Raw genomic sequence first — 27,084 nt, 5'->3', positions numbered from 1 at the left:
TGCCAGGAGCTGTTGGATGAATCCATTCTGGATATTAAAGGCCTTCCCAACCAGTGCACCCAGATTACACCAGACCTGAGCCCCGTCCAGCGCAGGGGTGGTGGGCTCCCCTTTTCCTGCCCCATGTCCAGCTGGGAGCAAGGCCAGAGCTGGTGGCTGCTGTTTTAGCAGCTGCTGGGCCGTGGTGATCCCAGCAGAAGCTGGATAACCCCAGGTTGTCTTGTTAACAGGATCTTTTCCGTGTCTATCTATTCCAAAGGGTGACAGAGAAGCAGCCCCAGCCCTGGAGCCAACCAGGTATGGCCTCCAAAGGGATGCTCCTGTTCCTTTGGCCCTGACCCCTGGCTCCCGGTGCAGGTACAAGTGTCTCCTGTTTAACAGCGAGGGGAATATCCCAGGGAACAATCCTTGAGCGGCAGCAGGCAGGGATTTCCCACTGCAGGGAAGTTTTTAATCAAGACAGAGAGGGCTTTACCAGCAGAGCTCCTCGAGTTCAAGGAATAATTAATTCCCCACGTCTTTTGGCTGCGGCTGTGCCAGAGAACCTGGATGATCCCGGTGGGCTGATCCCTGCCAGCCAGTGATCTGCTCCCAGGATATACAGATTGCTGCTCCTTGGAGCCAGCAGCGTGACCCCTTCACTCAGCACGGCCTCTGCCACCTCCTTGTGAGCAGCAAGTGATGCCACAGGGCCTCCAGGGAGGATAATTCCCAGAGCTGGTGCATCCCGAGGCTTTGAGGGGCTGGTTGTTCCTGCACGTGGCCTGGTTCTGTTTCAGCTCCCCCAGGCAGATGTGTGACAGCACTTCCAGGGAGTGAACTTGTCACACTGAGCACTCCAGGGAGCTGCTTTTAATCGGGAATCTGCAAATGGCAGCAAGGGGAATGGTTTTAAACTAAAAGAGGAAAGATTTAGATTGGATGTTGGGAAGAAATTCTAGACTGTGAGGGTGGTGAGGCCCTGGCACAGGTTGCCCAGAGAAGCTGTGGCTGCCCCATCCCTGGGAGTGTTCAAGGCCAGGTTGGATGGGGCTTGGAGCAACCTGGTCTAGTGAAATCCCCATGGCAGGCGTTGGAATAAGGTGATCTTTAAGGTCTGTTCCAACCAAAACCAGTCCGTGTTTCTATGATTTTCCCTCTTTTCTCTAAGAAAACACCCTGCTGACCAAACCTGGTCAGAGGAGACGTTGCCCAGGCTCAGCCAAAATTCCCACTTTTCTACAGAAAATACATTTTTGGCCAATTTTAAATAACAATAATAATTAAAAATAAATCCATCCTGGCAGGTGGCCCCTTCTTTCAGACAAACCAGTTCCATCCCCATCCCCGTGGAGAGGCAGCACAGGTGAGTGTCTGCAGTGTCACCCGGCAGCAGGACGCAGGGGAGGGGCTGGGTGCCCCTCTCCCACCCCCAGCCACTGGCCTGGCATCGGGGTGACCCCTGGGCCTCCCTAAAAAGCATTTCCAGCCCCAGGAAAGCTCCTGTTCCTCCACTGTGGTGAGCAGAGCTCGGGGCCGGGCTCAGCAGAGGGAGCCACAGACTGTGTGTCCCCGGGCAGGCGCTGCCGAGGCCGGGACCAGCCCCTCTCCACATCCCTGACCTTGGGCATCACCCAGCCAGAGCCTTTGGAAACTCCCTGCCAGCGATCCTTCCCTCCTCCCCCTGCTGCTTCCCTACAAAACCTTTCCCATCCTTCTCTTTCTCTCCTCCAGCACCAACACCCATTTCCCTCCCCACTGGTCTCCCCGTGGAGAAGAGTCTGGAGAAGGTGAGCACAGACCTGAGGTGAAACCCCCCCGGAGCCCAGGGCTGGCACCCCAGGGCTGCAAGTATTTGGGTCCTCACAGCCAAGGGCTGTCACCCAACACGGCTTCAAAAACAGAGATCACAGAGCCACAGAATATCCTGAATTGGAAGGGACCCACAAGGATCATGGAGTCCAACCCCTGGCCCTGCACAGGACAATTCCAACAATCCCACCACGTGCCTGAGAGCATTGTCCAAACACTCCTCGAGCTCTGGCAGCCTTGGGGCCGTGCCCACTGCCCTGGGGAGCCTGTCCCAATGACTGTATCCTGACATTTTGCCTTTTTCCTGCACATCCAGCACGTCCTGGCTGGAGCAGCGAGGTCGCTTCCTCCGCCCATTCCCACAGCTCTCCAGCAGGTCAGTGCACAGCTGCCACTGGCATTCCAGGACAAGGGAGCTAAATAAAATGCCAGCTGTGGGGTGAGATACGTCTTCCCTGGTGGAACCACAGGATGCTGAGAGGGTTTACAGGCACCCAGGGCCAGGGCAGGACGGAGCTGAGGCGTGGACACCCTCCCACAGCACCCGGCTCAGCATTCCCAGGTCACACGTGGAGGTTGGATGGAGGGGCACCCACCCAGGAATCGCTCCCTTGGTGGCATTCACACATCCCAGGCCAAAGCAGCACCCCTGTGGTTTGCCCTGGTGCTTTTTAAATCGTTTTCAGGCCCGTGCAGTTGAGTTGGTCCCTCCTAGGGTGGGTTTTTAACCTTTGCCTTCCTGTCGCAGTCTCGGTGCAGAGCAAACAGAGGTAACGTGGTACAGTCCACTCTGCCAAAAATGCCCCCACAGAGCCCCAACACCGAAAACAAAACGCAAAGTTGTGAAAAAACACAAATAAATTCCTCATGATTATATTCTCCGGGTATTTCAGCAAAATTTCTTTGAACGCTGTGATTTATTTCCTGTCCCTCCCAGGTCAAGGCTTATTAAAAAGAGCTTTAATTTTTTTTATACCCCCCCAACTACTAAATCACGAGTGGAACTTTAAAAACAACTGGAAGGCAAAGCTTTTCCTAGAAGTTATTTCCAGGAGCTGGGCAGGAGGGCTCAGCCAAGGCTCAAAGGGCAGAGCTGATTGTGGGTCCTTTCCCAACACCGACAGCGCTCCAGGGGTAGGAACCAGGGGACAGGTTTGAGCTGTTTGAGCTCATTAAGCAACTCGGAGATGCTGGAAGGTTGTGAGGGATGCACAAAGCCTCCAGGATGATCCAAGCCTTTGCCTGCAGCCACTGAGTCACTGGAAGGCAGATTTTTGGCTAGAAAGAGTCAATTTTGGGGTCCATAGCTGTGGAAAGTTGCCTGAACCAAAACCATCATGGTGGGCTTGGCAGTGCTGGGATAATGATTTAACTTAATGATCTTAGAGGCCTTTTCCAGCCTTAATGATTCCCTGATAAACCTGCATCTAGAGGTGGAGTACAAGGGGTGAGGACCAAAGGGCCTGTGCCCAGAAAATGGTTGGATATGGCACAAGGATTTATGGACCAGTCACTCCACAGCACGTGGGCAGGAGATGATGGGAGACACCCAAAAGTAACCACAGTGATAGAAAAAAAAATTAAAAAGCACAAAGAAGCTGCTTATATGGGGGATTCTTGAGGAAAAAATATGGACAAGCAACCCCAGGAAGGGAGCAACTAATAGAGCAGGTGGAATCCTGGGAGACATGATAGGTCAGGGATGAGAAGATGTCACCTTATTAACAGGTTATGCTTCTTTTACAGATTTGGTTCTTTTGGTTTTGTTTGGTTTTTGTTCGGCTTTTTTAGCTGTAAACACTTTCAAGCTGGGTATTTTTTCACCCCAATGAAAACAGATTTTTCCCAGGATCACAAAACCAGGGAGGCTCCTTCCCAATCCCACACCTAAAAAAAAAAAATAAAAATAAGGAGGCAGGGAATAATTTCTTGCAGAAGTGCCCGTTTTCCCAAACAGGCAGTTTCCCACCACAAGCACCAGCTTTGACACACAACCGTGAGAAAGACAGAAGTAACTCAGCTTCACAACAAAGACAATTCCTGCCAATGCTCCTGGGGCTTCCCAAGAGGATTATTTCCAAATAGGACAGACCATTTGGAAGAGATAAAAAAAAAGACATGAAGGGCTGGAGGGGCTCTAATTAATTATCCCTTCTCCATTCCTGACTGCCACAGCGAACGCAGCCCCTGCTGTCCCCCTTCCCTCTGCACTTTGGCTGCAAGGCTCCTCAGGAGTCTGGGATCCATACTTTTATAATTTTTTTTCCCCTGAATCGAGCAATACCTGCACTCTGGGAGGCTGGAGGACAGTGGGAATGTCTTTAAGACAGCCTGCCTGCACTGAAGGAGCTGTTCAGCTCCCGCTGGCACGGACCAAGCTCATCCCTGTGCAAGGTGCACAGTGGGGTGGCCCAACCGTGAGTTCACCTTTGAGATCTCTTGTCACACCTGCTGAGAGGATTTCTTTGTTCAGGTAATTTGAACACGTGTCCAGGAGCCAGGTGTTTCCTCAGTCCAGTGTGATGAGGCATCCAGGATTGGCTCAAGAAATGCTCGAGAGGACTACAAGCCCAGAGGAGCTCAAAGCAACACTGTCACCCACCTTCCCCATCCCAGTGTATTTGCTGTTGATTCCTGTGGCTCCAAGGGAGCAGTAAGAAGGTGACAACAAATTTTGTGGGTTTTTTTGACGCCCCCTCTGGGTAAAACAAATCACCCATCCCAAAAAAACTGGATAAACAATCTCCACCTGAGGAGATGGAGCTCACGCCACTTCCTTGCATGAGTCCCTCCGAGTCCCCAAGGATGCTCCCACTCCAATGGATAACACTGTGCTTTAATGGTTCAGAGACAATGGACTCGTGCAGTACAAGTGGTCTGTGTGCCCTATACATATTTACACACTGGGGGTGGTTAAAGCTCCTGTATTTGAACAGCACTGACGTTCCAAAAAACGCACCCGAGTCTTACAACAGCAAAAATGTGAACAAAATCCAAGGCCACGAGGAGAGAGAGGTATGTTTTAAGGACTACTGGTCACATGGAAATAAAAAAACAGCAGTGGTGCAACGTGAACTTTATCCTGAATAGAGATAAGTGGTTAAAACACAACTTTTTTGGTACCTCAGGAACGAGAGCGTTTTACAGAGACTTAATTTCCAAACTAAAGCAGGGAAAGAGGAACAAATGTACTGGTGTGTGCCCCTTTGGTCCTCAAAGTATCCTTCCAGTTGAGCTAAAAAGAGAGTTTTGCTCTGAACCTCAGGCAAGAAGGATTTAAGGCTTTTCAGCTGGATATTTGAAACAATACTGAACTGAAAAGTGGCAATTTCAGGAAAACAAATGCCACAGAGTGGGTGTGTTCTATCGATGTGCAGCAGAGCTTGTTTATACTAGCAGACAAACACTGTTACAGCACCTAATCCTACAGAATCCAGGACAGAGGATGTTACAAAAGATTTTTCCAATCGCATAGAAGATTTTCCTGACCGTGACCAGTGAAGGCCATCAAGGTAAAATTACTGTAATTAAACACATGAGCTTGTTCTTCTTGAAAAAGTCCTTTAGGCCCAACTGATCAGACACGATTTTCATTTTGTTTCCAACATGGGGTGGGAGCAGGAGAGGGGAATGTCGGTAAGATGGAGTTTTCCAGACCGGGAACCGCCTTTTAGGTTTGTGCACAGGACATCTTGGATCAACACTCAGCCAAGCAGAGCTGTGGGAACCTGTGGACATCCAGCACCCCAGCTGACATTTGTTTTGCAAGCTTTGCCTCCCGTGCCTGGGGTGAGAAGGGTGGTTCTCATTTGCTCCTCATCTGCTCCCAATTAAGAGTTACAAAACACCCATTAAAGCCGTAACAAAGTAGAAATTCAGCCGGGTCCGGCTGACTCTGAAAACTTTTTGTACCCCATACAGAGGTTGCCCCATCCGCAGGGAAAATGTGGTTCAATTCGTTCTGATGGCCCTGGAAATGCTTTTCTCAGCTGCTCTTACGAAATGAGTTGTCATTTCAGGTTCCTCTGCCCTGGAATGACCCAACCTGGCAGCAGACAGGGGAGGTACCGTGTGCTGTGTACAGGATTTTGTGCTCACCTTTCGTCCCACATTTACGAGATGTTAAGTCTTGAAATGCTCGAAATCTTCCCATTCAGATTATCAGACTAAGTTTTAGCTTCTCAGTTTAACCCACGGAAATCCAAGAAGGAAAGCTCAAGATATAAATATCATTAAAAACCTCTTTGGATACCTTAGCACTTTGCAGACAGACTCTGCAGGGTATTTTTTTCCTCCCCTCTGTTGAAGTTTCCTTAAAAACAGTAGGAAGCTGACAGTTCTAGTGGTCAGACATTTTGAGGCACGGAGGAAAAGGTGCATGAACCCTTTCGTACTGAGATAAGACTGTGCCCCAAATAATTCAGAAGTTAATTCCCTGCATGTTAAGAGGACAGAAAAATGGAGTTTACATTTCTCAGACAAAAAAAAAAAAATACATAAAAAAGGAAGGTTAATACTATCAGGAATATAAAACACATCAGAGGTAACATCTCAAGAGGTATAACACACATACCCAGGTACTGAAACAGCCACTGCAGGGCTTACAGTAAAACACACTCAGAGATAATTCAGGACAATCCTGATCCTACAAGGATCCACAGCCTTTCAGTTGTTTCCTGTGCTGCTCCACATTTATTCTAATAAACACAACTACTTCATAAATATCCATTTCACCACCAAGCCCCACTTCTCTCCTGACAGTGGGATATTCTGCATTATGGATGGAAATACATTTCCAAACCCCTATTTGTAGCTTGTAACTCTGTGACATCACTGGAAATCCAGGAGGAGCACCCTTCATCACTACCTTTTCCATTTGCCACCAGGAGTCTTTCACTGCACAAAGACTATGACAACAATTCACAACGATTTAGTTTAAGAAGTTGGGTGTAGGAACAAGAACAGACAGTGACACGGGACAGAACAATCCAGAGTGCATTCAGAGAGGAACACAGTTTCAGCTCCTGATGAGTGTCAAGAATTCTTCACGAGTCTTTGGATCTTCCCGGAATACCCCCAACATTGTGCTGGTTACTGTTTTACTGTTCATTTTCTGTACCCCACGCATTACCATACACATATGCCTAGGAGAGATGAGAGGGGAGTCAATACATCAGGAATGCTCACAGGAAAGGAGTAATCCAACAGAGAGGGATGTTTCTTACATGGTCACAATCAGTCCTGGGGAGGTAACAAAACCTCCATATCCAGAATGGACATCTGTCTGTAGTACCTGAGCTAAGGAAAAGAGCCATTCCCAGCCTCTGAGCACTGCCTTCTCTCCTCTGATCCTAGGAAAATCCCACCTTCCCAAGGTACCTTCTGATCACAGGGCCATGCCTGCTGCTAGTCCCAAACTCTGCTCTGCTTGAGGACGTGGAAGGTGCACTGAGGAGGCAGAGCACAGACCCAGTGCTGCTGGGACAGCTCCACACCGCCAGCTGCCACATCCCTCCAGAGGATCCCGCTTTAAACGGCTCCCACACACCAGGGCACTTTGCTGAATGGGTCAGGATTATTATTCTTCATTATTATTAATAATTATGCTCTCTGTCCCACGGCCAAGCGCGGCACGGAGACACCGCGGCCAAAGGGGCAACAGGCACCAGCTCCGCAGCTCACAGGTGGGATCACACACAGCTGGGATCACATATGACCAGGATCACACACAGCTGGGATCACACACAGCTGGGATCACATATGACCAGGATCACACACAGCTGGGATCACACACAGCTGGGATCACACACAGTCCATACACAACCACGGAGCAGCTCGGAGTCACTTACGTGGCTTCCACGACCACCCCGACCCCCGCGGGCTGTAAGGCTTCTGTGATGGCGATTGCAATTTGCTTGGTAAGGCGTTCCTGGACTGGAAAAAAAACCCCCACAAACAACAGGGAGCTCAGAATCGTAAAATCCCAGAACAATTCGGGTTGGAAGGGACCTCAAAGTCCGTCTCGTTCCAACCCCCACACCGTGGGCAGGGACACCTCCCACTAGACCAGGCTGCTCCAAGCCCTGTCCGTCCTATTTGTGTTTTGCATCCTGAAACAGATCTTTTATTTGCTTGTTTATTTGCATTCCACCTTTGCGGGGAATTGCATAACCACGACTTGTCATAACAGCCCTTCCATTTCCTATTATGCACTTAGATTTTCTTGCCTCTCTGTTTTCTTTCAGTTTTTCTCGTGTTTGTTCCCAGCTTCACTGCTGCATGATTTATTCCACACGCACAATTTGTCTCTTTAAGGAAAGGATACGGAGATAAAAAAACGAGCGAGTTAAGAGTCTTTTGTCCTGCAAAACTTTGCTTCCTGCAGCTCTAGCACCCTCTATTCACCAGTCTGATGGTCACTAAGTCTTCTGTAGCCAAGAACAGGCCAAATTTAACCTCAGGACAATGGGAGCAGGCTGAGCCCAACCCAAGGCTTCAGATCCTGCAGCTTCCTCCCCTTCCCCGGGGCAGCAAGCAGGAACGTGGAAGCTCTTGCTTCCTCGCCTTAGACAAGAATTCTCGAAGGAATCTCTCCAAATCTCAATAGGGGAATTCACCCCCAGCAGCATCCAACTAGTTTAGTTATTCCTGGCAGCTCTACCTTGTAGCACATTTATCCTTGGAATCAGTTACTGCCTCCATCCTCTTCCATAGAAGTTACCCTTGCCTGGAGATGCAGGGGCTAAGTATGACAACAAGTGAGAAACATATGTATTGTTCTCCACACAAACTTGCACAGCTACAATTCAGCTACAGTCCACCTACAATTGCCAGTCCCCTGCACTGGCTGGGGGAGGAGTGCCCACAACAAGCCCAAAATTTCATGTTTACCTTGTAATCTTCTACTGTATATTTCCACAATCCTACAGGAGAAAGGAAAAACACAATGTTTATATGGTTATTCCCACCTGGCCACTGATCTTCACAATTAACTTGACACTATCACTGCACTGCTCCATGTCCTTCCTGGAAATCCATGCAATGCCATGCTGCTGCCCAGCCCCAGGCTGGCATTCCTCAAGGACTTCCCTTGGCACATCCCTGTGTTTCCTGACAGGTTCCCCTCCACCTGCAGCCCCAGGGTCTATTTTAAGGGCAAACCTGTCACTTCTCCTTTGAGCTCCATGTGTTGGCTGATACTTTGGAATTCCTTGTACCACCCCCCCCCGCATCACACAGTCGCAAGGAAATCCATGCCCAAAGATTCCCTTCTCAAACTGAGGTCAGAACACCTCCCTGTGCTTCAGTCTACACCAAATGCTGCCTGAAGGACAATTCAGATATTGGGATTCCCAGGAGGCTGCTGAAATTAGGCAAGAAATGGTTTGGATTCTTGCACTCAACCACAAATACAACTAAGAACAATGAGACAGAATTGGTTTTATTTAAAACAGAGACTCTCCACCCACATTTCACCCCATCCTTTGCATTTCAGTGCTGGGATCACCTTAATGCTCCCCTCCAACACGACTTCAGGTTTGAGCCACTGGTGGGCGACGCAAGGGACACCACCACCACTTACTGATGCTCCACTAGAATCCACATGTTTAAGAAAATTCCCATAACTGCTCTGTAACTCCATGGGTTGTTCATGCCAACCTCAAATGCTTAATTACACGTGGAGTGGCCACGTAAAGGAGTTGCTATAGCAAGCTTTGATACCCTGTCTGGTCAGAGCAGACACAAACCAGACACTGGCTGCCAGCCCGAGGCACCACTTACAAGAAACATCTCTGACAATGAGACTCTCCTGCTGTTTTGGAGAGAGAATTAAGTGCAGAAACTCCCCTCCAGCAATGAAGTGGTTGTGTTATAGCAATTCTAAACAAAGCAACACAATATTTAGATTAAATGTATGGATAGGAAGCACGCTGATGGTCAGATATTCTTACACTGGTGTTGCACATAAGAAGTCCCAACAGCATGTTTTTGTAAAAACAGCCATTTGCAAGAGCATTTTCAAGCTTGAGCCTAAAATCCAGAGAAAGATGTTTGTTGACTGAATGCAGGTCATCCACAACTACAGAAACTCACCACATTAGGCTAATCCTATTAGGAAAGATTAGGCCTAGAGTACCAACAGCCTCACAAATCTTTGCTTGAACACTGGTTGCATTATATAGGGCACAAAAGGGAGGCATGATTTGGCCCACCAACCTCTTCATGGTAAGCTCTAGAAAGTGAGGGCTGAAAACAGTTTTGTTACACAAGAAACTAATCTTTTCATTATTGCAGCGCTTGAGAGTTTTGCCCTGCCTTGAAAACGAGGCTGGATTTAACCTTTCAAGCAGAAATGCAGGTTTGCACATATTAATGCAGGTTTCTACACTGAGAATAAATAGTAGCAAAATTGCACACTTCCAGCAGCACACTTCCAGCCACTTGAGTCACAAAAGAAAATAACCAGTAAAAGCTGTTTTGAGCTCCTTTTTTACATCTGCAGTTGAGCGGTAACTAGAGACCAGAGCAAGCACAAACCAACCAGATGCACATTTCAAATGGGATCCTGAATCCTGAGTTGGAGCCCTGCAGAGATGAAACCACGTGCTAAAGATAGACTCTTCGGGAAGGGTGATTCCTTCAGAAATCCAGCTCCAAAAAAAAAAAAACCCACCCTGCACCACCTGAAGATCCAGCCAACACACGGCACCAGCCATGAACTGGTGAGGTGCATCCCCAGGGGTGAGGGGCTACAGAAGGCAAAGATTTCTGCCCACCAGCTGCAGTGCTGACAGCTCAGAGCCTCAGCCCACAGTCCCAGCAGCTCTGTACAGCCACAGAACAAAAAAAATCTGCGTGTTGAACAGCCTATTTCAGCCTTTTAATCAAAGTCCACTCCTGTAAGCACTGCTGAAGATAGGAAGATGCCTCCCTGTAATGTGAGGTGATGTGAGCAAAGCTGTGACCTCCAAGGGCCCTTCCACTCCCAAACCCAACTCACTGCTGTGCCAGCAGAGCACAGAGCAGAGCTGGCTCACTTCAGAGCATTTTACTGTCGTATCCTACACATTTCTTACCCGCTAAGGAAACCCAGCAGGCGTGCAGATTTACAGGGCTAATTCTCATTAGTGTTATTGGAACTACAGCAGGATTAACAGACCTATCAGGGAAAGCATAAGCAAAAACCTATGTGGTCTTTCTGAACCACAGCCAAATTTTCAGACTTGTTTCTCCAGAGACTCTTCCACTCTGGTTCTCAATAATCTGCTTATTGGAGGGATCCACCATCCTCTTCTCATCAGAACTAGAAAAAGTGTCATTTTATAACAAGATTCAGTGCAACAACTAATCCAAGGGCACTTGCTGAGGGAAAAAAAAGCTATTTTACATAACAAATGGATTTCTCAAGTGTATCACAGTTGTTTTGTTTCTCAGGCTGAGCCTTATCTATAAAATATACCCCACTGAGCTCAGCAGGTCTTCAAGTGAAAGAAAGAAATGCCAAATTTATCTGAAGAGTCAGCTAAGAGATGAAAGCTTTAGATTTGCTTTATATCCATAAAGTGTGTTCATTTACAGTTTGGAACTCCTGGATTTTTGTTCTTATCAGTCAGTATTCACACAGGTAGTAAATAGCTGGAGGTCCCCACTGGTTTTTGTGGCCTGCCCTAGAACATGGCCAAATTCTCTTGTCCTTTGCCTCAATCTTTGTACTGGCACAGTCACTGGTGTGAATTAACACACAGCTCCAGGACTTATCTGTCCTCTCCACAAAAAACAATGCTGAGGATTGGTCTAAATCCAAATCCAGGACACAGAGCGGGCTGAGCTTTACAGGGAGACCAGGTTAAGGAGATTAGCACAGTTAGCACAGCCTGGAATCCTTTTTACAAATTAGCATCACTTTCATTACAGGAACACTTACCTGGCAAGTTTGCTGAGGCCAAGCACTTGTTTGTTAGGGAGATACCCAATGTGTACCTAGACAGAGGAGAACAACCATTAACAGTAGCAAAACCAAACTCCAAATGAGTATGAAACTCATGCACAGACAATGAGATGTGCATCTGCCCCAGAGCTACCCCTGGAACAGTCCAGAAGTCTTGGCATGTGGGAGGAACACGCCACCATGCAAGCCTGGAAAACTGTGGAGTTAACAGAGACTAAATGCCTGGTGAGGTCCTGGTGAAGAACAGGTGAGTTTTCTGAGGGGGAGAAAAATCACAGCTCTTCAAGAGTCAAGGCTTATGTTCCAAGTCTCAGGAATGCCACGGAGTACTGCTACATTTTGGGTGCAAAAGGCAGCCTATTACTCAGCACAGCACTATCCATCCAAAACAAACATGCTTTTCTTTCAAGACCTAAAATGGATTTAGGGAGAGGAAGGAAGAGGGACTGTGCTTTACTTCCAAGATGTATTTTGCCACCAAAATCAGGCTGCACTTATTGATTCAGTTTTTCCCTGTTTTAGCAATACCAGAGATCACTGATGATAAACTCAACTTCCATCCTGCTCAAATATGGATTGGCTGGACATTCCTACTGCAACACGCAGTTGCACTAAATTGGAATAAGTTTAGTAGAAAAGTGCTCAGATATGAGGCAGGGGAGAAAAGCATTAAGCTCCTTGTTTTAAGAAAGCCACACAGGCTGCTGCATTCCAGTGGGTGTACAGCTGGATTATAAACCAGCATTTGTGCCACTGTACCAGAGACTTGAAAAATCAGCCAAGATACAGCAGGGGAGTGTCAGTGAGGGATCCTGTCTTAGCACTGTGCCTGGAGGCCCCACCTCAGAACCCTGTACCTGTACCACAGTGCACCTGATTACCTGGCTAACTTGCTCATTTCTATCACTTCTGTTGGGTAAATCAACCCACTGACACACCTGAAAAGACATGAAACATTTCAGGCAAAGCCAGAGACATGACTTAGAAATAAGAGTTGAATCCTGTTCCCCTTTTTTTTTTTTTGCAAATTTCTTAATTTCCTTTAAGACAGAACTGCGAACACAAGATTGCTGGTCAGTGTTTGCAGCCTCTTTGATGTACCCAACAGGGGAATGGTTGGTCAGAGAATATTCAGAGGCATTGCCAAGTCATTTAGCAGGACACATTCGGTGTTTGTAAAGGGATTTCTCCAAACCACACAGGCTAAACAGCTGGTTGTAAAAACAATGCACACATTGCCACGGGAGTAACAGGGAATATACACAGTAGGTGTAACCAAGAATAACAGGCACAACAGAAGGCTTGCACAGAAAAAGAAGTTACCCTGTTTTTCAGTATAAAATACCAATAGTAACAAAAGAAAGCAGATTAAACTGAGTTGACTCAACTAAAATGGCTGGTTTCTGTTCAGGTATTCTATTTTTGGGAGACAGTTTGCTTGGAACTTATGAATTTTATAGACAGCACAAGCACTTGCTACTCTTGGGCCTGTGAGTCCTCTGTGGCAACAGATGGATCAGACTAAGCTCCATCCTTCCATGCTGATAAGGGAGTGAGTGAGAGGCTCAGATGTGCAGCAGGGACTACCCACCCAGAACTCTTCATCACATTTGCAGAGGTTAATTGGAGACCCTTTATTTTCTTTTTCAAGTTGTCAGCACCACAGCTCCAACACCCTCTGGAACACCAGCCCCTTTCACGGGAGTCCCAAATTAAGCAGCCCCCCGCCAGGCAGTTTTGGCCACCCCCTCCCTGGCTCGGCTCATGTAATTAAGATGGGGCTGCTAATGAGTTTGTTCCACTCACAGAGGGTTTCAGAGATGAATGTGCACTAGATAGCTCCGAGCCAGGAGCTAAATCCGTGACAGAGCCAGTGTGCAGGGCGAGCTGGTTTAATATCAAGATGTCTGCCCTCAAGGCTTGCTGCTGCTTCATGGAGAAGAGCTTTGATATGAAATGTCAGAAACCATTAGATTACTTAGAGTAGGAAAGGTTGAGAGTTCCATTTCAGGAGCTTAAATTCAAATAAAACTCACATTAAGGAGGTCTTCCTTATTTGTATTCTGAAGATTAACTTCTAGAACCCGTAGCCTTAAGCAGTAAAGATTTACGGCCTTAAAAGCTCTGTAGTTACAGCTACCAAGTCTTTTACATGTACTTTGGGTCTTTTGTTGTGCGTTCCCACATCCGTTTTTTGAGGGGGAGTTACCTTTCCAACAAATGGAACGAGGTGATGCTCACACAATGAGAACATGTCTATGTCCTTCACAATGACCATCTCATCATGGTCTTCGTCAAAGATGGCGTCATTCAGAACATCTGAAACCAAACATTTGCGTTAAAAAAAAATAAGTGTACAAGCACTGTAGGTTCCTGAGAAAGCTCGTAGCAAGGGGGAGCTCTCTCAGGGCTACAGATTTCAGGGTTCAGATATGGGAGGCAAATAAGGAGTAACATCACAAGTATGCTTTGGTTTGCACGTGATCACACACATCATACTCCCTGCACGCTGCACCAGAAGTCGGCCTGGAGTGTTTTATTTAAATAATAGCTTCAGCTCAGGTTAAAACAAGTCTAGTCCTTGCAGAATTACTGACAACTTAAGAACAATTAAGATTAGAGCTGGTGAAGCCAGTGCTGAGGATGAGAGCACATCTCAAAGCGGGGTTCCAGTCGTGCGCCCGCCAGCAAAGCTGAGCCTGAGGGGGGAGAAAAGCTGAGCCATCACAGTGGTTTCTTCAAACACTTCAACACCAGCACCACTGTCTTCAAGGGGGCTTTGCATGCAAATAAAATATTCTTATTTCATCCTGAAGCACACCAGGCAGCAGCTGTTTAGGCACACACAAGTCAGACACAGCTCTGTACCCACAGACCAGGGAGACACACGGTGTCCTGAGCTGAAAGCAGGCAGGCACATGCACAGTGCAGCCTAATTCTGCACCTCAGAGTTAACAGAAAACTGAGGTGGAGAAACCCAAAAGGATAGAAGGAAGAAGGGGCAGCTCAGTAAGAAAAGGAACATACAGTGTGACACTTTGCTAGTCTCGGAGCTCAGCAGAACAGATCCTAAGTTGATTTTCCATGTTTAGCAGTCCTTTGACAAGTCCCCAAGCAACCCTGACACAGGTTACAGCACATCACCCTAGTCTCCACAAAGACTGCAGGTATCTGGATCATGCTCAGAGAGGTTAAAAGCAGAATGGACTCAAGTTAAGAGACCAAATCTTTTGAAGCACAAGAGAGAAAAGCTGTACATGAGAGAGAGCGGAGGGAGAAAACTGCAAGAAGTAAACGAGCTGTACAGATGGGCTGATAAGGACAAAGGACTCTGCAAACCAGTTAGCTCAAAGCCACACTGACTCCTTGGAGTTACTTCCAGGAAGCCATGGCCAGAAGGAGAACCAGGGCACTCGGGGACTGCCCTACATCATGTGCAGTGGAGCTCAACACCTGCAGCGGCGATTACACAAATCTAATAGTTGTGTCTGCTCTACTCGCCTTGATGCCTCCCCCTGACACGCACGTACACCTAATGGCCACCATCTGCTGTTGATAAGGCATCACCATCACGGAGCATTTTAATTTCCTGCCTCGCTATCAGCACCACACAGGTAACCCTGGAAACCGCGCGCAGGACGCGCCGCCCGCGACGCGTGTTCTTTCCTGGGAAGGGCTGGCAACCTGCAAGGCGGCGAGGCTGAACCCCAGAAGGCTTTGGATCCGGTCAGGGAGCAGGGGTAGGGGGCCATGAAAGAGGCCAGGGAGCAACTCTGTAAAGGCACATGGTTTTGTTCTTCACATTTCAGGGTCTAGTTTACAGCAAACACCGCCGGAGAGGATTTTGGTTACACGGGGAGCAGTTGTGTATGAATTCAGACAGGAGTAGTGAGAATACAAAACAGAGCAGGCTCAGAGGAGAGGGGAGACAGAGCAGCATCTGGGTTCTCAGCTCCCTCCTGCAGCACTCCGCAGATGCGCCATTTCTACAGCAGAAAGGCAAACAGTGGTTTCACAAAAACTGCTACTACGCCCGGCGTTATTAAAACAAAATGCAAACAGATCCACGAAGCATCTCCTGAGTGACTGCTGCTGTTATTAGACCACCAGCTCGGCTCACACCAGCCTGGCCAGGAGCATATCAGAGCCTGATGTCAGATATGGATTTACGTCAGCACACTTGCAAAACAGATTGTTCAGAACAACCAGAAATGGCCAAATTCTCATTAAGAGTCGTGGTAATGTGTGACACAGCACAAGGCCCAAACTGCAACAGAAGGTACTTCAGCAATGAAATCTCATGTATATGCATATACACATTTATTAATGTGTAAAATATATATTAACAGTTCCTTACACACTTTCCCTCAAGAGCCTGACTCTACTCCTGGAATGCTGCAGAGCTGTGTAGAATCACAGAGACAGCTCTCAGCCCTGCTAAAGCCAAAGCTCAGACTAAGAGAAGTTTAAGTGACCTGAGAAGTACCATACAGGCAACTTTGGGAACAAAATGCATCCTTCTAACAGCTAAAACAATCAAGCAGGAACACAAAAAGGCCACCCACCCTTCTTGTACATCCCCTATTAAACCACAGCCCAGAGTTAGAGCAGTGAGGGCAGTGCCCCCTCACAGCCAAGGGAGTTTTAGAGGTGTCTAAGAAAACAGATCTGTGCATCAAGAACGTAAGCACAGAGCTGTGAGATGTTTCATGCTCCTTGTTTATAGTGCTCTTGCCATTTTTGCACCTCAGATTTATTTAATATCAGCAGCAAGTTGCAGCCAGGTCACGGATGGTCCCTGCTCAGCTGCACAACCTGCAGCAAGGTGTGCTGATTTTGTCACTACCAGTCACTCCTGTTTACACCAGGGCCCAAGAAGGAAGAACACAGCTCAGCATGAGCCCCTCCAATAACCCCTCCACAGCTGCCAGGTGATCAGGGAGACAAAGGTAAAACAGAATGTGAGACTGAAGGCCACCACCTGAGTAAAGGGCCATGGTGTCAAGAGGGTCCCAGTCACCCCATCCTGCTCCAGTCCCTACTGCTCAAACTTCACAGGCCTCTTCTGAAAATAAGCATAGCTTGAAGCCTGCCTATCCCTACCCCTCTCCCTTTGGAACCCAAGCCCCGTGTTGACAAAAGAAGAGTTAACACAGCATCTTGTCACAGTTGTTTCTACCTGTGTCCCACTGCAGCAGTTTGCAGTCATTTCACAGGAGAGACTTCTTTGGCAGAGACTCAAACACCTTGTGCAGGGAGACAATACCACTTCAGGTAGCTTTGTCTGACTTTTTTTTTTTTTAAGTCATTCCTTTTGCAACAGCATCAAACAGGCCCCTGACAAGCTCAGCCTTTATGCTGCAGCTGAAAGGGCAGAAGGGGAAACAGCCTCAGATTAACCAAGCCAGAAGCAAAGCTGGTGACAAATTCATGCCCCTTTTCCCGTTCTTTCATTCTACCCTGCTTCACCAGCTTGATTTCAAGTTTTGCACTGCCAGGATGCTCCCTAGATTATTCCAGCTGATTTTTCCTTCACCTCAAAGTTCATTTCCTGGTATGGAAACTTCAGTGGGTTCTTAACACTGAACAATCACCTGTGCTGCAAGTTAACTCCTGAAACAGAGTAGAATTAATTTTTTGCCCTTTATCTTCACAGAAAGAGTTGATAAAAGGAAAAATCAGAATTGGATGAAGACAGAAGGAGAAAGACCTTTCAGGATTTTGCGTCAGAGCTAAGCAAAGACACCTGTTGCTATAGAAACTATTTGCATGGCTTTAATGTGACACAGGAAAGCAAAAGCACCTCTGGCAACCAAAGAAGCCAGAGCCCACCCAGAACACAGCTCAGGAGGTGAAGGGGATGAAGGATGGCAGCACTGCAGCAGCTTCACAGCACTTCAGATCTACCCTCGTTACTATGCCTGGGAGTCAGAAGAGTGAAGTGCTGTAGGCTGCTCTCACTAGGAGTTAAAGTACTTCCCCGTGGTGTTAAGTTGCCTCACTGCTCCACTTTAGAGAGGAGTCAAACTGTGGATAGTTCAGTGCCAACAGGATGAAGGCTGGCTCAGAAATTCCCTGACATTGTTCCTTGAGCTCATCCATCCTGGCTGAGAAATAAGGCACAAGGTTCTCCTGACACCCCCATGCCCAGGTCCAGGCTGTCTTCACTGTCCTCTGCTCTCCATGGTCACTCTCAAGGAGTTCCTCTGCAGCTGAAAACAGATGTAATCGTCAGCAGGAGACACGGGATAACAGCTGAATGTGTGGCAGGGAAACCAACAGGCTACAGGGTCAGGATTAAATCTGGAAGGAAATTACTGTAAAAACCTTTCAGCTACTGCTGGGTAAGCAGTAAGATGTAGAGTCAAAACTAATTATCTGTTATTTATTCATGTGACGACACTACAGGTAACTGTAGTTAGGGAAAATATTCCAGAGAAGAAACCAGAAAATTATTGCAGCCTTTGAATATAAAAAGGGTACCAGGAATGTATTATGCACAGAGAGAAAAGAATCGGGCAACAAAAACATTAATATAAAGAGTTTGTACTGCTGCAGAAAGTTAACAATTCCAGGTTGCTGAGAAAAGGAGTGGTCTGGGTATGTCATTTGCTTCAAGAAGTCTTGAAGAGCTCTAGAAAGAGGCACAGCCTAAAATGCCACATGACTATGTAAATAGGCAATAGAGTTCAAAATCTGCAGAGAAAATTAAATGAGCAATGTGTGGTTTCCTTGCCATAACACACCTGCCTAACAGGAACCAAGAGAAACCTCAGAGACAGAAGAATTTACAAGTTTATGCCTACTATTTCAGATTTCATCACCAAAGGACTACAAACAGGCACTGAACTCCAGACAGGAACATTTGCTCCAGAAGCAAAGCTTGGTCCCCCAGTTACCAGAAGGGAGGTGAAGCAGGTGTGTGATTTAAGGGACATTTCATAGAAGCAAAGATAAGAGGAAAAAAATTATTGATATTCAGCTAATTCTGGCCATGACTTATACAGATTTGTTTATTTTCCTGTAAGACACTTTCCACGTGGCAGGAAGAGACTCGAGTCTATTCATAAGGCATCAGCCACTGCAGACAGATGAAGCTAAGATTAGGTTCCAGAAGTTGCCCTCTGACAGGGGGTTTATTAATGTGAGGGAAAGCAGCATTCTGGGGATGCTCATTAAAATGTATCAGGATTCCAATAACCACTTCAATGTCTCGTGCCATAGAAGGGGCTCATCCACACTTCCTTCTGAAACTGAAAGGAAAAATCTGAGAAGGTGAAGCAACACTTTGGAAGAGCAACATGAAATCTTGGAAGGCTGTAACAGTTCAGACCCAAGAGGCTACAACATTCAATAAATTCCCAACAAAACCCCAAACAAGCTTAGTGTTACTTGTGCACCAACAGGCAGGGGAGATGATCCTGGAAAGTCCCAGTTCCCAGCAGAAGTTACACTGCATTTACTACAGTGTTTCAACAAGGCAGGCTTCACTTACGTGGGGGCAGAGGAGGAAGGAAACCCCCAAAAACCTTACTCTGAACAACCCTTTGTCTCCCACGCCCTGGTTTACAAGAATCAAGGCACGGCTGCACCGCAGTAACGCTGATGCTCCAGTTGTTAACAGGTTGCTAATAGGTTGCATTCATCCAACTCGGCATAATCTGTGATTCTGTGAACCTGCAGTACCTCGATTCCAGGAAAGGATACACCTCACCAGCCCTCGGCAAAGGGCAGCCCTGCTGATCAAACAGACTTGTTTGCCTAAGGCAATGCCTGTGTGTTCTGACACAGCGATGCTTAGCACCTCTCACCGCGGCAAAATGAGCAGGCCTGGGAAAATTCATCAGCTTACACCACTGCTGTCTGTAAAAAACCACCAAATCCACACGGACGAGATGGAGAAAGGAATATTAAGGTTGAAATATTTCAACGTAGGAAAAGCACGTAAGCTAATGAGGAAACGAGCTAAGTAGTTGTTATTTGCTGTAAAATAAAAGCTGCACAGCAGAGTCACTCGGCTTCCAGGCAAATAACGGGCAGCCTTCCAAGCCACAGAGGTTCAGAAAGCAAAGTTATCCCCTCCCAGCATTTCTGATATTCATTTCCCTGTTAAACACACCGAAAGGGCAGCTGAACCTGCCAACATGCTCAAGAGCTGACATGCTCACAGGAGTAAGGGCTGGGAGACTTCTCTGGTATCAGCTCCCTCTGCCACCAGCAATACACTGTTTAGTGAACGTGCTGTTTGGCTTGGAGCGTTTATGGAGGATGGAAATAAGTTAACTTCCTCCTGCAGATGCAGGCAGCTTGTTCAACCCTGTGCCTTGTGTTTCCTACAGGATTACACAATCCAAACCAACTCCTTTATGATTTACCTTTCAGAGCACCGTTGACACTGTAACAGACACAGTTTCTGTAATTTACCATTTAGCTCTGCTTAGCAAGACTGGTTCTGAAGCCTTCAGCTTCAGTTCCAAGTTAGTGCTGTCTGCGATCTTGTATTCCCATTTATTCACTCATTGGCACACATTTGTGCTGTGTAGTATTTATACACAAACAGCACCTCTGACATTAAGCCTTTAGTAAAAGAAGGGACAGATCTCTCAAGGTTTAGTCTTTGAGTGGCAGGTAATGGCCTGAACCAGCAACAAGAAAGCTAAAGGCACCTGGCTGTCACAGTGCTGCTCTTAACCTTCATTAACTGAGAGGACAGGATTTTGAAATCATTGTTTTGAAATATCATTTACTCACAGAAGTAAGAAGCTGATAGATCTGACCCTGAAAAAGAAAACACATTCCTGGATGCTCATGCAGGAGCACTGCATGAGATTGAAAAGGTTTTTTGGGTAACTTTTCTGCTCTGCCATCCTTACCAACACACTAAGAGGTTTCTGTTGCAACCTCTGTTAGTCTACACCGACGCCCAAGTGTCTGCAGTGTACTGTCAGTATTTTTAATCTGGTCCCAAGGTGGATTTTATTTGAAATCATCAGAGGCATCCCTGCTACTCCAATCAAAGTCTGATGACTAGTACAACACGAGTGAGAACAACACTCCTGAATACCTTCTGTCAAAGAAAGAGGATGAGGCCTTTAGTAAAGCCAGGATTAATAAGAGACAATCTAGAATGAATAGAAAGAACCAGATTTAGATATTTAACAAGTAAACTCCACTAATGGCTCCGACATACAATACCGAGCAGCTGCAGAACACAGATAGCAAAGATGAATAAGGAATAAAGCAGGAACACTCTTACTCTGCGCTATCAAAACCAACCAACAAAATACACGCACAGTGGAAACTGGAAAGCAGAATCAGCTTCTCTGCTGCTCACAGAAATCTGAATGGAGAGAAGGGACAGAATTTAGATGTAGTCTTCCCTGCAATACTACAAAGTTAAGCTATGGCAAGTAGAAAAATACAATTACAATCAGGTGCCATGGGAGCAAAGTGACAACACCCAGGAAAGGAGATCAAATGACCAGCACGTTTAACCGTGCCCCAAATGTATTGTGTTCTCAGACACACAGTAAATAAAAGAGATCATGGGATGCTTTGGGCAGGAAGGGGCCCTTAAGGGCCATCTAGTCCAACCCTCCACAATAATACAGCAAGTGAGGCTTAAGTCAAGCCCTGCAGACCTCACTTGTAACTCTGCACTTCCCAGAAGGGCAGTGGAGCTGGGAAAGGGTCTGGAGCACAGCTCTGAAGAGGAGCAGCTGAGGGAGCTGGGGGGGCTCAGCCTGGAGAAAAGGAGGCTCAGGGGGGACCTTCTGGCTCTGCAGCTCCCTGACAGGAGGGGGGAGCTGGGGGGGTCAGGCTCTGTTCCCAGGGAACAAGGGACAGAACACAAGGAAACTGCCTCAGGTTGCACCACCTGAGGTTTAGACTGGATGTTGGGAAAAATTTCTTCATGGAAAGGGTGGTCAGGCTGCCCAGGGCAGTGGTGGAGTTATCATCCCTGGAGGGATTAAAAAGATGTGTGGATGTGGCACTTGGGAACATGGTTAGTGCTGGGAGAACATTTGGACTCAGAGGTCTTTTCCTACCTTAATGATTCTGTAATCTGGATGTGTACCTATTACATCTTTCTTTGTGTTCCTTTATGGGAAATGAAAACACCATCTCCTGCCTCCCTAAGGCAGGTACTCAAGCAGACGAGGTCAGAAGGCTGATTTTTAAAGCCTGTAGCTGTACTAACATTCACTGCCCTTGTTCATTTGTGTCACTCTTTCCTGGCAGCACAGTCTGGCAGCACCTCCACACCCTGGCAAGGTTTGGGAGCTGGGTGCCTGTTGCAACACACTTTGCCTCTGGCCATGTGTTTGTACAGCCACCACCAGGAGCTTTTACCTGAGAAACCTTTCATGGAAAGATGGAACTGGCAGCTGTTGTAACTGTCCCTTATCTTCTGCCTGTTGCAGGGATAAACTTGAAACGCTGCTCAACACACATCCTGCAAGTCACTGCTTTAACCTCTGCCTATCCAGACAGGTCCACGTGAGGAGCTGAAAAAGCTGCAAAATAAACCTGAGGAAACAAGAAGTCAGGGCTGCTTTCTGGTTTTTTTGGGGGGGGAGGTTTGGGTTATTTTAGGTTGGTTTTCCTTTTACAATCCAGTTCACAGCCTGGCCAGGCAGACAGCTGGGTTAGCATAACCAAGGGAACAGCACACCAGGATGCTGCAGCAAAGACAGCAGCAGTCCCACACCTAGTCTTGTGCCCAAAATACTTTGCACCTTTTGGCTCTAAGTTTCATGAGGTATTTAAAACTCTCACAAGCAGAATTTACTTCCCTATTGACTCTCCCAACCAACTCCTCATCCACCAGTTGCTTTGTTAGCTGCTCTGGTCTTGTCCTTCATCTACAGCTCTTCTTCCTTTTTAGCTAGGAAGAGTGGGGCAACTGGAAGCTGAGCATAGGTGAGTAGCTGGAAATAAAAGGATTCCCCACCTGACACAGGAAGGCATGTTAAGATCACAGCTTCACATTATTTCCTAAAAGAAAAGCAAAAAAGCACTCCAAGAGTAGAGCACCCAGCAGTGATGTTTTTTCCTACTCTTGGACATAACACAATTCTCTCCTAAGTATGATATTCAGAGGAGGAGAGTATCCAGAACCACTTTGCTTAATGAAATGTATGTGAGAGATTAGGAGAGACCATTGAAATCCCAGAGAATCCACAATGGAGCAGAAAAAAGTTTTTAAAATAACTAAAGGTCGTGTGTGATCACAGAACTGGCAGCAAGATAAGAGAGGACTTAAGAAGGGCAGCAACCTCATCCAGGTTCAGCACAGAAATTCTTGCTCAAACTATCGCTAGGAAATTCTTTCTGCTGGAGACTGACAGGATGGCTGAGAGACCTCCTGTGTTTTGCAGCAGTAAAATGAGGAAAGCTACTCCCACTAGACAAAGGATCATTCCATGAAACCCTGATGAAACCTCATCTCAAACACAGGACTAAAGGAAGAGAGGAACAAGGATGGCCCCTGCAGCCCAGAGCCTATTTCCAGATGTGACCCCAAAATCCTGGTTTGATCTGAAAGGCAAAACAGCTTCCAAGGCAGAAATGCTATTCCTGGGGGAAGCCAGGACACCAGACTGGCACGAGGGTCCCAGCTGGCCATGAGTAAGTTAATGCTGGAAGTTATATGTAATCTGATTTCACAAGAGCCAACAGCAGAGAAGTGAAAAAGAAACCAAACACAAAAGCCTTCAGCTGGAAGCACAGTGCACTTAGAAAAGGACTCAGGCGTCAGCAGAAGCTCCCTGATGCCATCCATCAGCACAGCTCAGCCTTTGCATTCAGCCCCAACACCCCGATGCAGCTCTGGGGCAGGCTCAGCACCCCAGTGCTGTGCTCTGAGAGCAGAACATGACCAGCTCCTTCCTCCTTCACACTCAGAGAGCCTTGCTGACAGTATTTGCATCCCTTACTGACAGGAACCTGCCTTTTACTGTAATAAGGGGAAGGGGGAACTCCCAAGCTTCCCAAGCCCTTTTTTATTGCTTGTACTGGGTACAGTCCACAGCCAAGAGGCTGAGAAGAGGAAAAGTGTTGTAAAAACTACATTTCCAAGCAATATTCACCCTGCTTTGGAACCAAGAGACAACTGTGGAGTTTTTGGTCGTGGGGACAACACCTCCCACCTAATTCCTCTCCTCATGCCCTCAGCCAGCAAGCAGAGACACTCAGTTGGGGCAGGGGGGCGAACCTGGGGTACCTCTGCACACCTGCATGTGCTGCTGGGACCCCGAGATGGGGCAGGGATCTCCCTGAGCTCCTCCTTTCTCCAGACCTCGCTTCCTTAAGTTTCACTGCCCCTTTCGAAAAACCTCACCTGACTAAAAGCATCAGCAAAACCGGACCTTTTCTGAGAACAATTCACACCACTTATGTCTGCTAATGGAAACAAACATTCCTACCCTATCCTAAACATAGCCTCGCTCGGCCGGGGACGGAGGGAAGCATCATCCGCAAGTTTCCATGCCAGAGCTTGAAAAGTTCACCGAAGAGGAGGGAAAGCAAAAGCACAAGCACTTGCACTGCTCGCCCAAAACAAAAGCAGGGAAGTTTACGGCAGAACGGGAACTTTACCAGCACAAAGTTTGATAGGAAACAGAAAACACAACAAAGAGAAATTTGGGGAGGGAGGGGACAGCGAGACCGCAGGGCACAGGTTCTTTCTAACACACATCGCTGACTTTGTGACAAGGGGCACCGGACGGGCGGTGCAGCCACAGGGCAGCGATGGAGCCCGTTTCAAGCAATAAAGCAGGAGAGGCAGCGCCTCGGCCGGTATCAAGCGAGCAGCTCCATCCCCGTCCCGCCCCGGGGAGCGCTCCCTACCCGCGATGGTCTCCTGGTATCCCTTGGTGAAGAACTGCATGGCCGTGGCCGCCCTCCAGGGCGTCTTGAGCAGCCCCTGCCGCTGCGGGTCCTCTCCCAGCGCCCGCAGGATGGAGGTGTAGGCGGCCGCCAGCCCGGGCAGGTTCAGCTCGTTGTCCTCCTCGCTGCGGGGCCGCTCCCCCCGCCACCCATCGCCGCCGCCCGGGGGGACCCGCGGCTTCTTCTCGGCCGGGGCGGGGGGCGGCGGCCGCTCCTGCCGCGCGTACCCATTACAGCCCCGCGCCCCCTCCATGGGCCGGGCACCGGCACCGGCACCGACGGGCGCTGTGCGGGCTGTGCCGACCCCGCAGCCTCCGGCTCGGCCCCCGGTGCGGGCGGTCCCGGCGCCGCCGCCCGCTTTTATAGCGCCCGCGCCGCGGCCATTGGCGGCCCCGGCGCCGCGTCACCGGCAGGGTCGGGAGCCGGGTGGGAAGGGGGTACGGGGGGGAACGGGGGGGATCCCCCGGGATGGGGGTGCTGGGGGGGGTACAGAGAGGTCCCCCCGCGATGGGGCTACGGGGAGATCCGAGGGGATGCCCTGGGATGGGGGTCCCCGGGGATGAGATACGGGCTAGGGATCTCGGGGGATCCCCTGGGCTGGGGGCACGGGGGGATTCAGGGGGATCCCTTGGGATAGGGGTCCCGGGGATGAGACACGGGCTAGGGATCCCGGGGGATCCCCTGGAATGGGGGTACAGGGAAATTTGGGGGGATTCCCTGGGCTGGGGGTATGGGGGGATCCTGGGGCTGAGACAAGGGCTGAAGATGCGAGGGGATCCTCTGGGCTGACACCCAGGCTTGGGGTATGGGCGGATCCAGGTGGATCCCCTGGGCTGGGGGTACAGGGGGGATCCTGGGGCTGAGACAAGGGCTGGAGATCCAAGGGGATCCCCTGGAATGGGGGTGCGGGGACATCCTGCAGGTTGAGGTGTGGTGAGGGGTAGGGGAGGATCCAGAGGGACCCTCCGGGCTGGGAATACGGGGGAATCCTCCAGGCTGGGGGCACAAGGGGCTTGGGGCACGGGCTGGCGGCATGGGGTGATCCCCTGGGCTGAGGTGTGTGGTGAGGGCGTGGGGGGCTGGCCCCAAACCACTGTAGGGTGCCCCCTTCAATCAACCCAGCGTGAGAAAAGTCCGAGGGGAGCCCAGGGTTAGAAGCAAGGACATGGATGGGGAAGGTCCAGCTGGGATGCAGGTCCAGCTGCATGGCAGCTCCCAGCATCATTCTCCATTGTCTTCTCATCCCCTCAAACTCCTAGAGCTGAGTCTTTTCCTACCAGGGTGATGCTGGCACATCCTGCCCATTCGCTCCCTGGCTCTGTTGAAATGCCATCAACACCATTCTGAGGGGCTGTGGGTCACTGGTGTCGGGATGCAGCCACCAGAATGACCCCAGGAGTGGACTGGCCTTCCTTAGTGACCATTCCCCACCACCACCTTATCCTGGCTCGGCTTCTGTCCCTTCAAACCCCTGATCTCTGCAGACACCTTCCTGCTGCAGGGCTGGTGTGTCCCAGTGTTTCCACATTCCCACCTGTGACTCCGGAAATGTGCCACCTCTGATAATCAAGACCAAATATTTTGGGGTTTCCACGGGGATCTTGTTGCGACATCACCCCAAAAGATGGTTTTAGCATCCTGCATCCTCCGGGCACTCTGGGGACAAATCCAGCAGACAGAGCACAGCACATCTTTGCCAAGAGCCCTTTCTGCCCCTGCCCCATGTTGAGTTCAAGTGTTGGTGAACAAATAAATGCTGGGGCAGATGTTTGGAACATAGATCCCCTCCAGCTGGAGCTGTTCCAGGGTTTTATGAACCAGAAACTGAGTCTGAAGGTTCAGCTGAGCGTAGGGTGAATGCTCCATCACCCATCACCCCAAGCAAGAGCGGGGGGACTAAATAAATGGCCATCAAAATAAATGGCCATCAAAATAAATGGCCGAGATGCTAAAGGAGCCACAAAGCCCTCTCTTTTCACACACTGTCCATAAGGCAGCAGGGACAAATTCTCCCCCCTTGTGCCTAGGAAATGGTAAATTGCTGGGGAGATAAGGAAGGGAAGGAGCTGTTGGAGGGTGGGGTGTGGTGTGTGACTCACTGGCTTTACTCCTGACACAAGAGCTGCATTTAACTATGACAAAAAAAAAAGAGAGGAAAAAGAAAAAAGAAAAAAACACCCCAGCAGCTGTAACATGTCCACATTTATCATTTGGTTTCTGATCACAGGTTTTAGCAGAAGAGTCAGGATGACTCAGGTGAAATCCAGGCACTGGCCTGCAGCCAGCCAGGCTTTACTCGGTTTTATTGCCCCGGGCTCTGATCGGGAACAGAAACTGCTGTACCAGAGGATTTGGAGCCCTGAACTGCATCCCTGTTCCTCCTCAGACACCCCTGGGTACCTCACATCATTTCACAATCCCCTGATGATGTCCAAATCCTCCCTGTGAACTAG

General features: G+C 48.5%; 1 protein-coding gene across 1 annotated transcript; it reads right to left on the bottom strand.

Annotated features, from left to right (window-relative positions):
• Positions 1-4,606: 4,606 nt before the first annotated feature.
• On the bottom strand, positions 4,607-24,949 carry GCH1 (GTP cyclohydrolase 1). Its single transcript, XM_027703982.1, has 6 exons — positions 24,593-24,949; positions 13,950-14,059; positions 11,717-11,772; positions 8,683-8,714; positions 7,641-7,725; positions 4,607-6,935 (listed from the first exon to the last, which is right to left on the bottom strand). The coding sequence occupies exons 1-6, from the start codon at positions 24,882-24,884 to the stop codon at positions 6,809-6,811; spliced, it is 702 nt and encodes a 233-aa protein (XP_027559783.1). The 5' UTR covers positions 24,885-24,949; the 3' UTR covers positions 4,607-6,808.
• Between the last annotated feature and the right edge of the window lie 2,135 nt (positions 24,950-27,084).

Source organism: Neopelma chrysocephalum, unplaced genomic scaffold (genome assembly GCF_003984885.1).
Source record: "Neopelma chrysocephalum unplaced genomic scaffold, ASM398488v2 Primary Assembly neopelma1_253, whole genome shotgun sequence".
In the NCBI taxonomy this organism is placed as follows: domain Eukaryota; kingdom Metazoa; phylum Chordata; class Aves; order Passeriformes; family Pipridae; genus Neopelma; species Neopelma chrysocephalum.
This window is presented reverse-complemented; position numbering and strand designations above follow the sequence as displayed.

Bases quoted from the DNA above. Each gene is read 5' to 3' on its own strand.
- GCH1 (XM_027703982.1), bottom strand. From the start codon at position 24,884: ATGGAGGGGGCGCGGGGCTGTAATGGGTACGCGCGGCAGGAGCGGCCG. The intron at 11,773-13,949 runs GTAACTCCCCCT...TCCTCTGTCTAG, and splicing joins TCGTTCCATTTGTTGGAAAG to GTACACATTGGGTATCTCCC. The intron at 8,715-11,716 runs GTAAGTGTTCCT...TTTCTCCTGTAG, and splicing joins GGCCTCAGCAAACTTGCCAG to GATTGTGGAAATATACAGTA.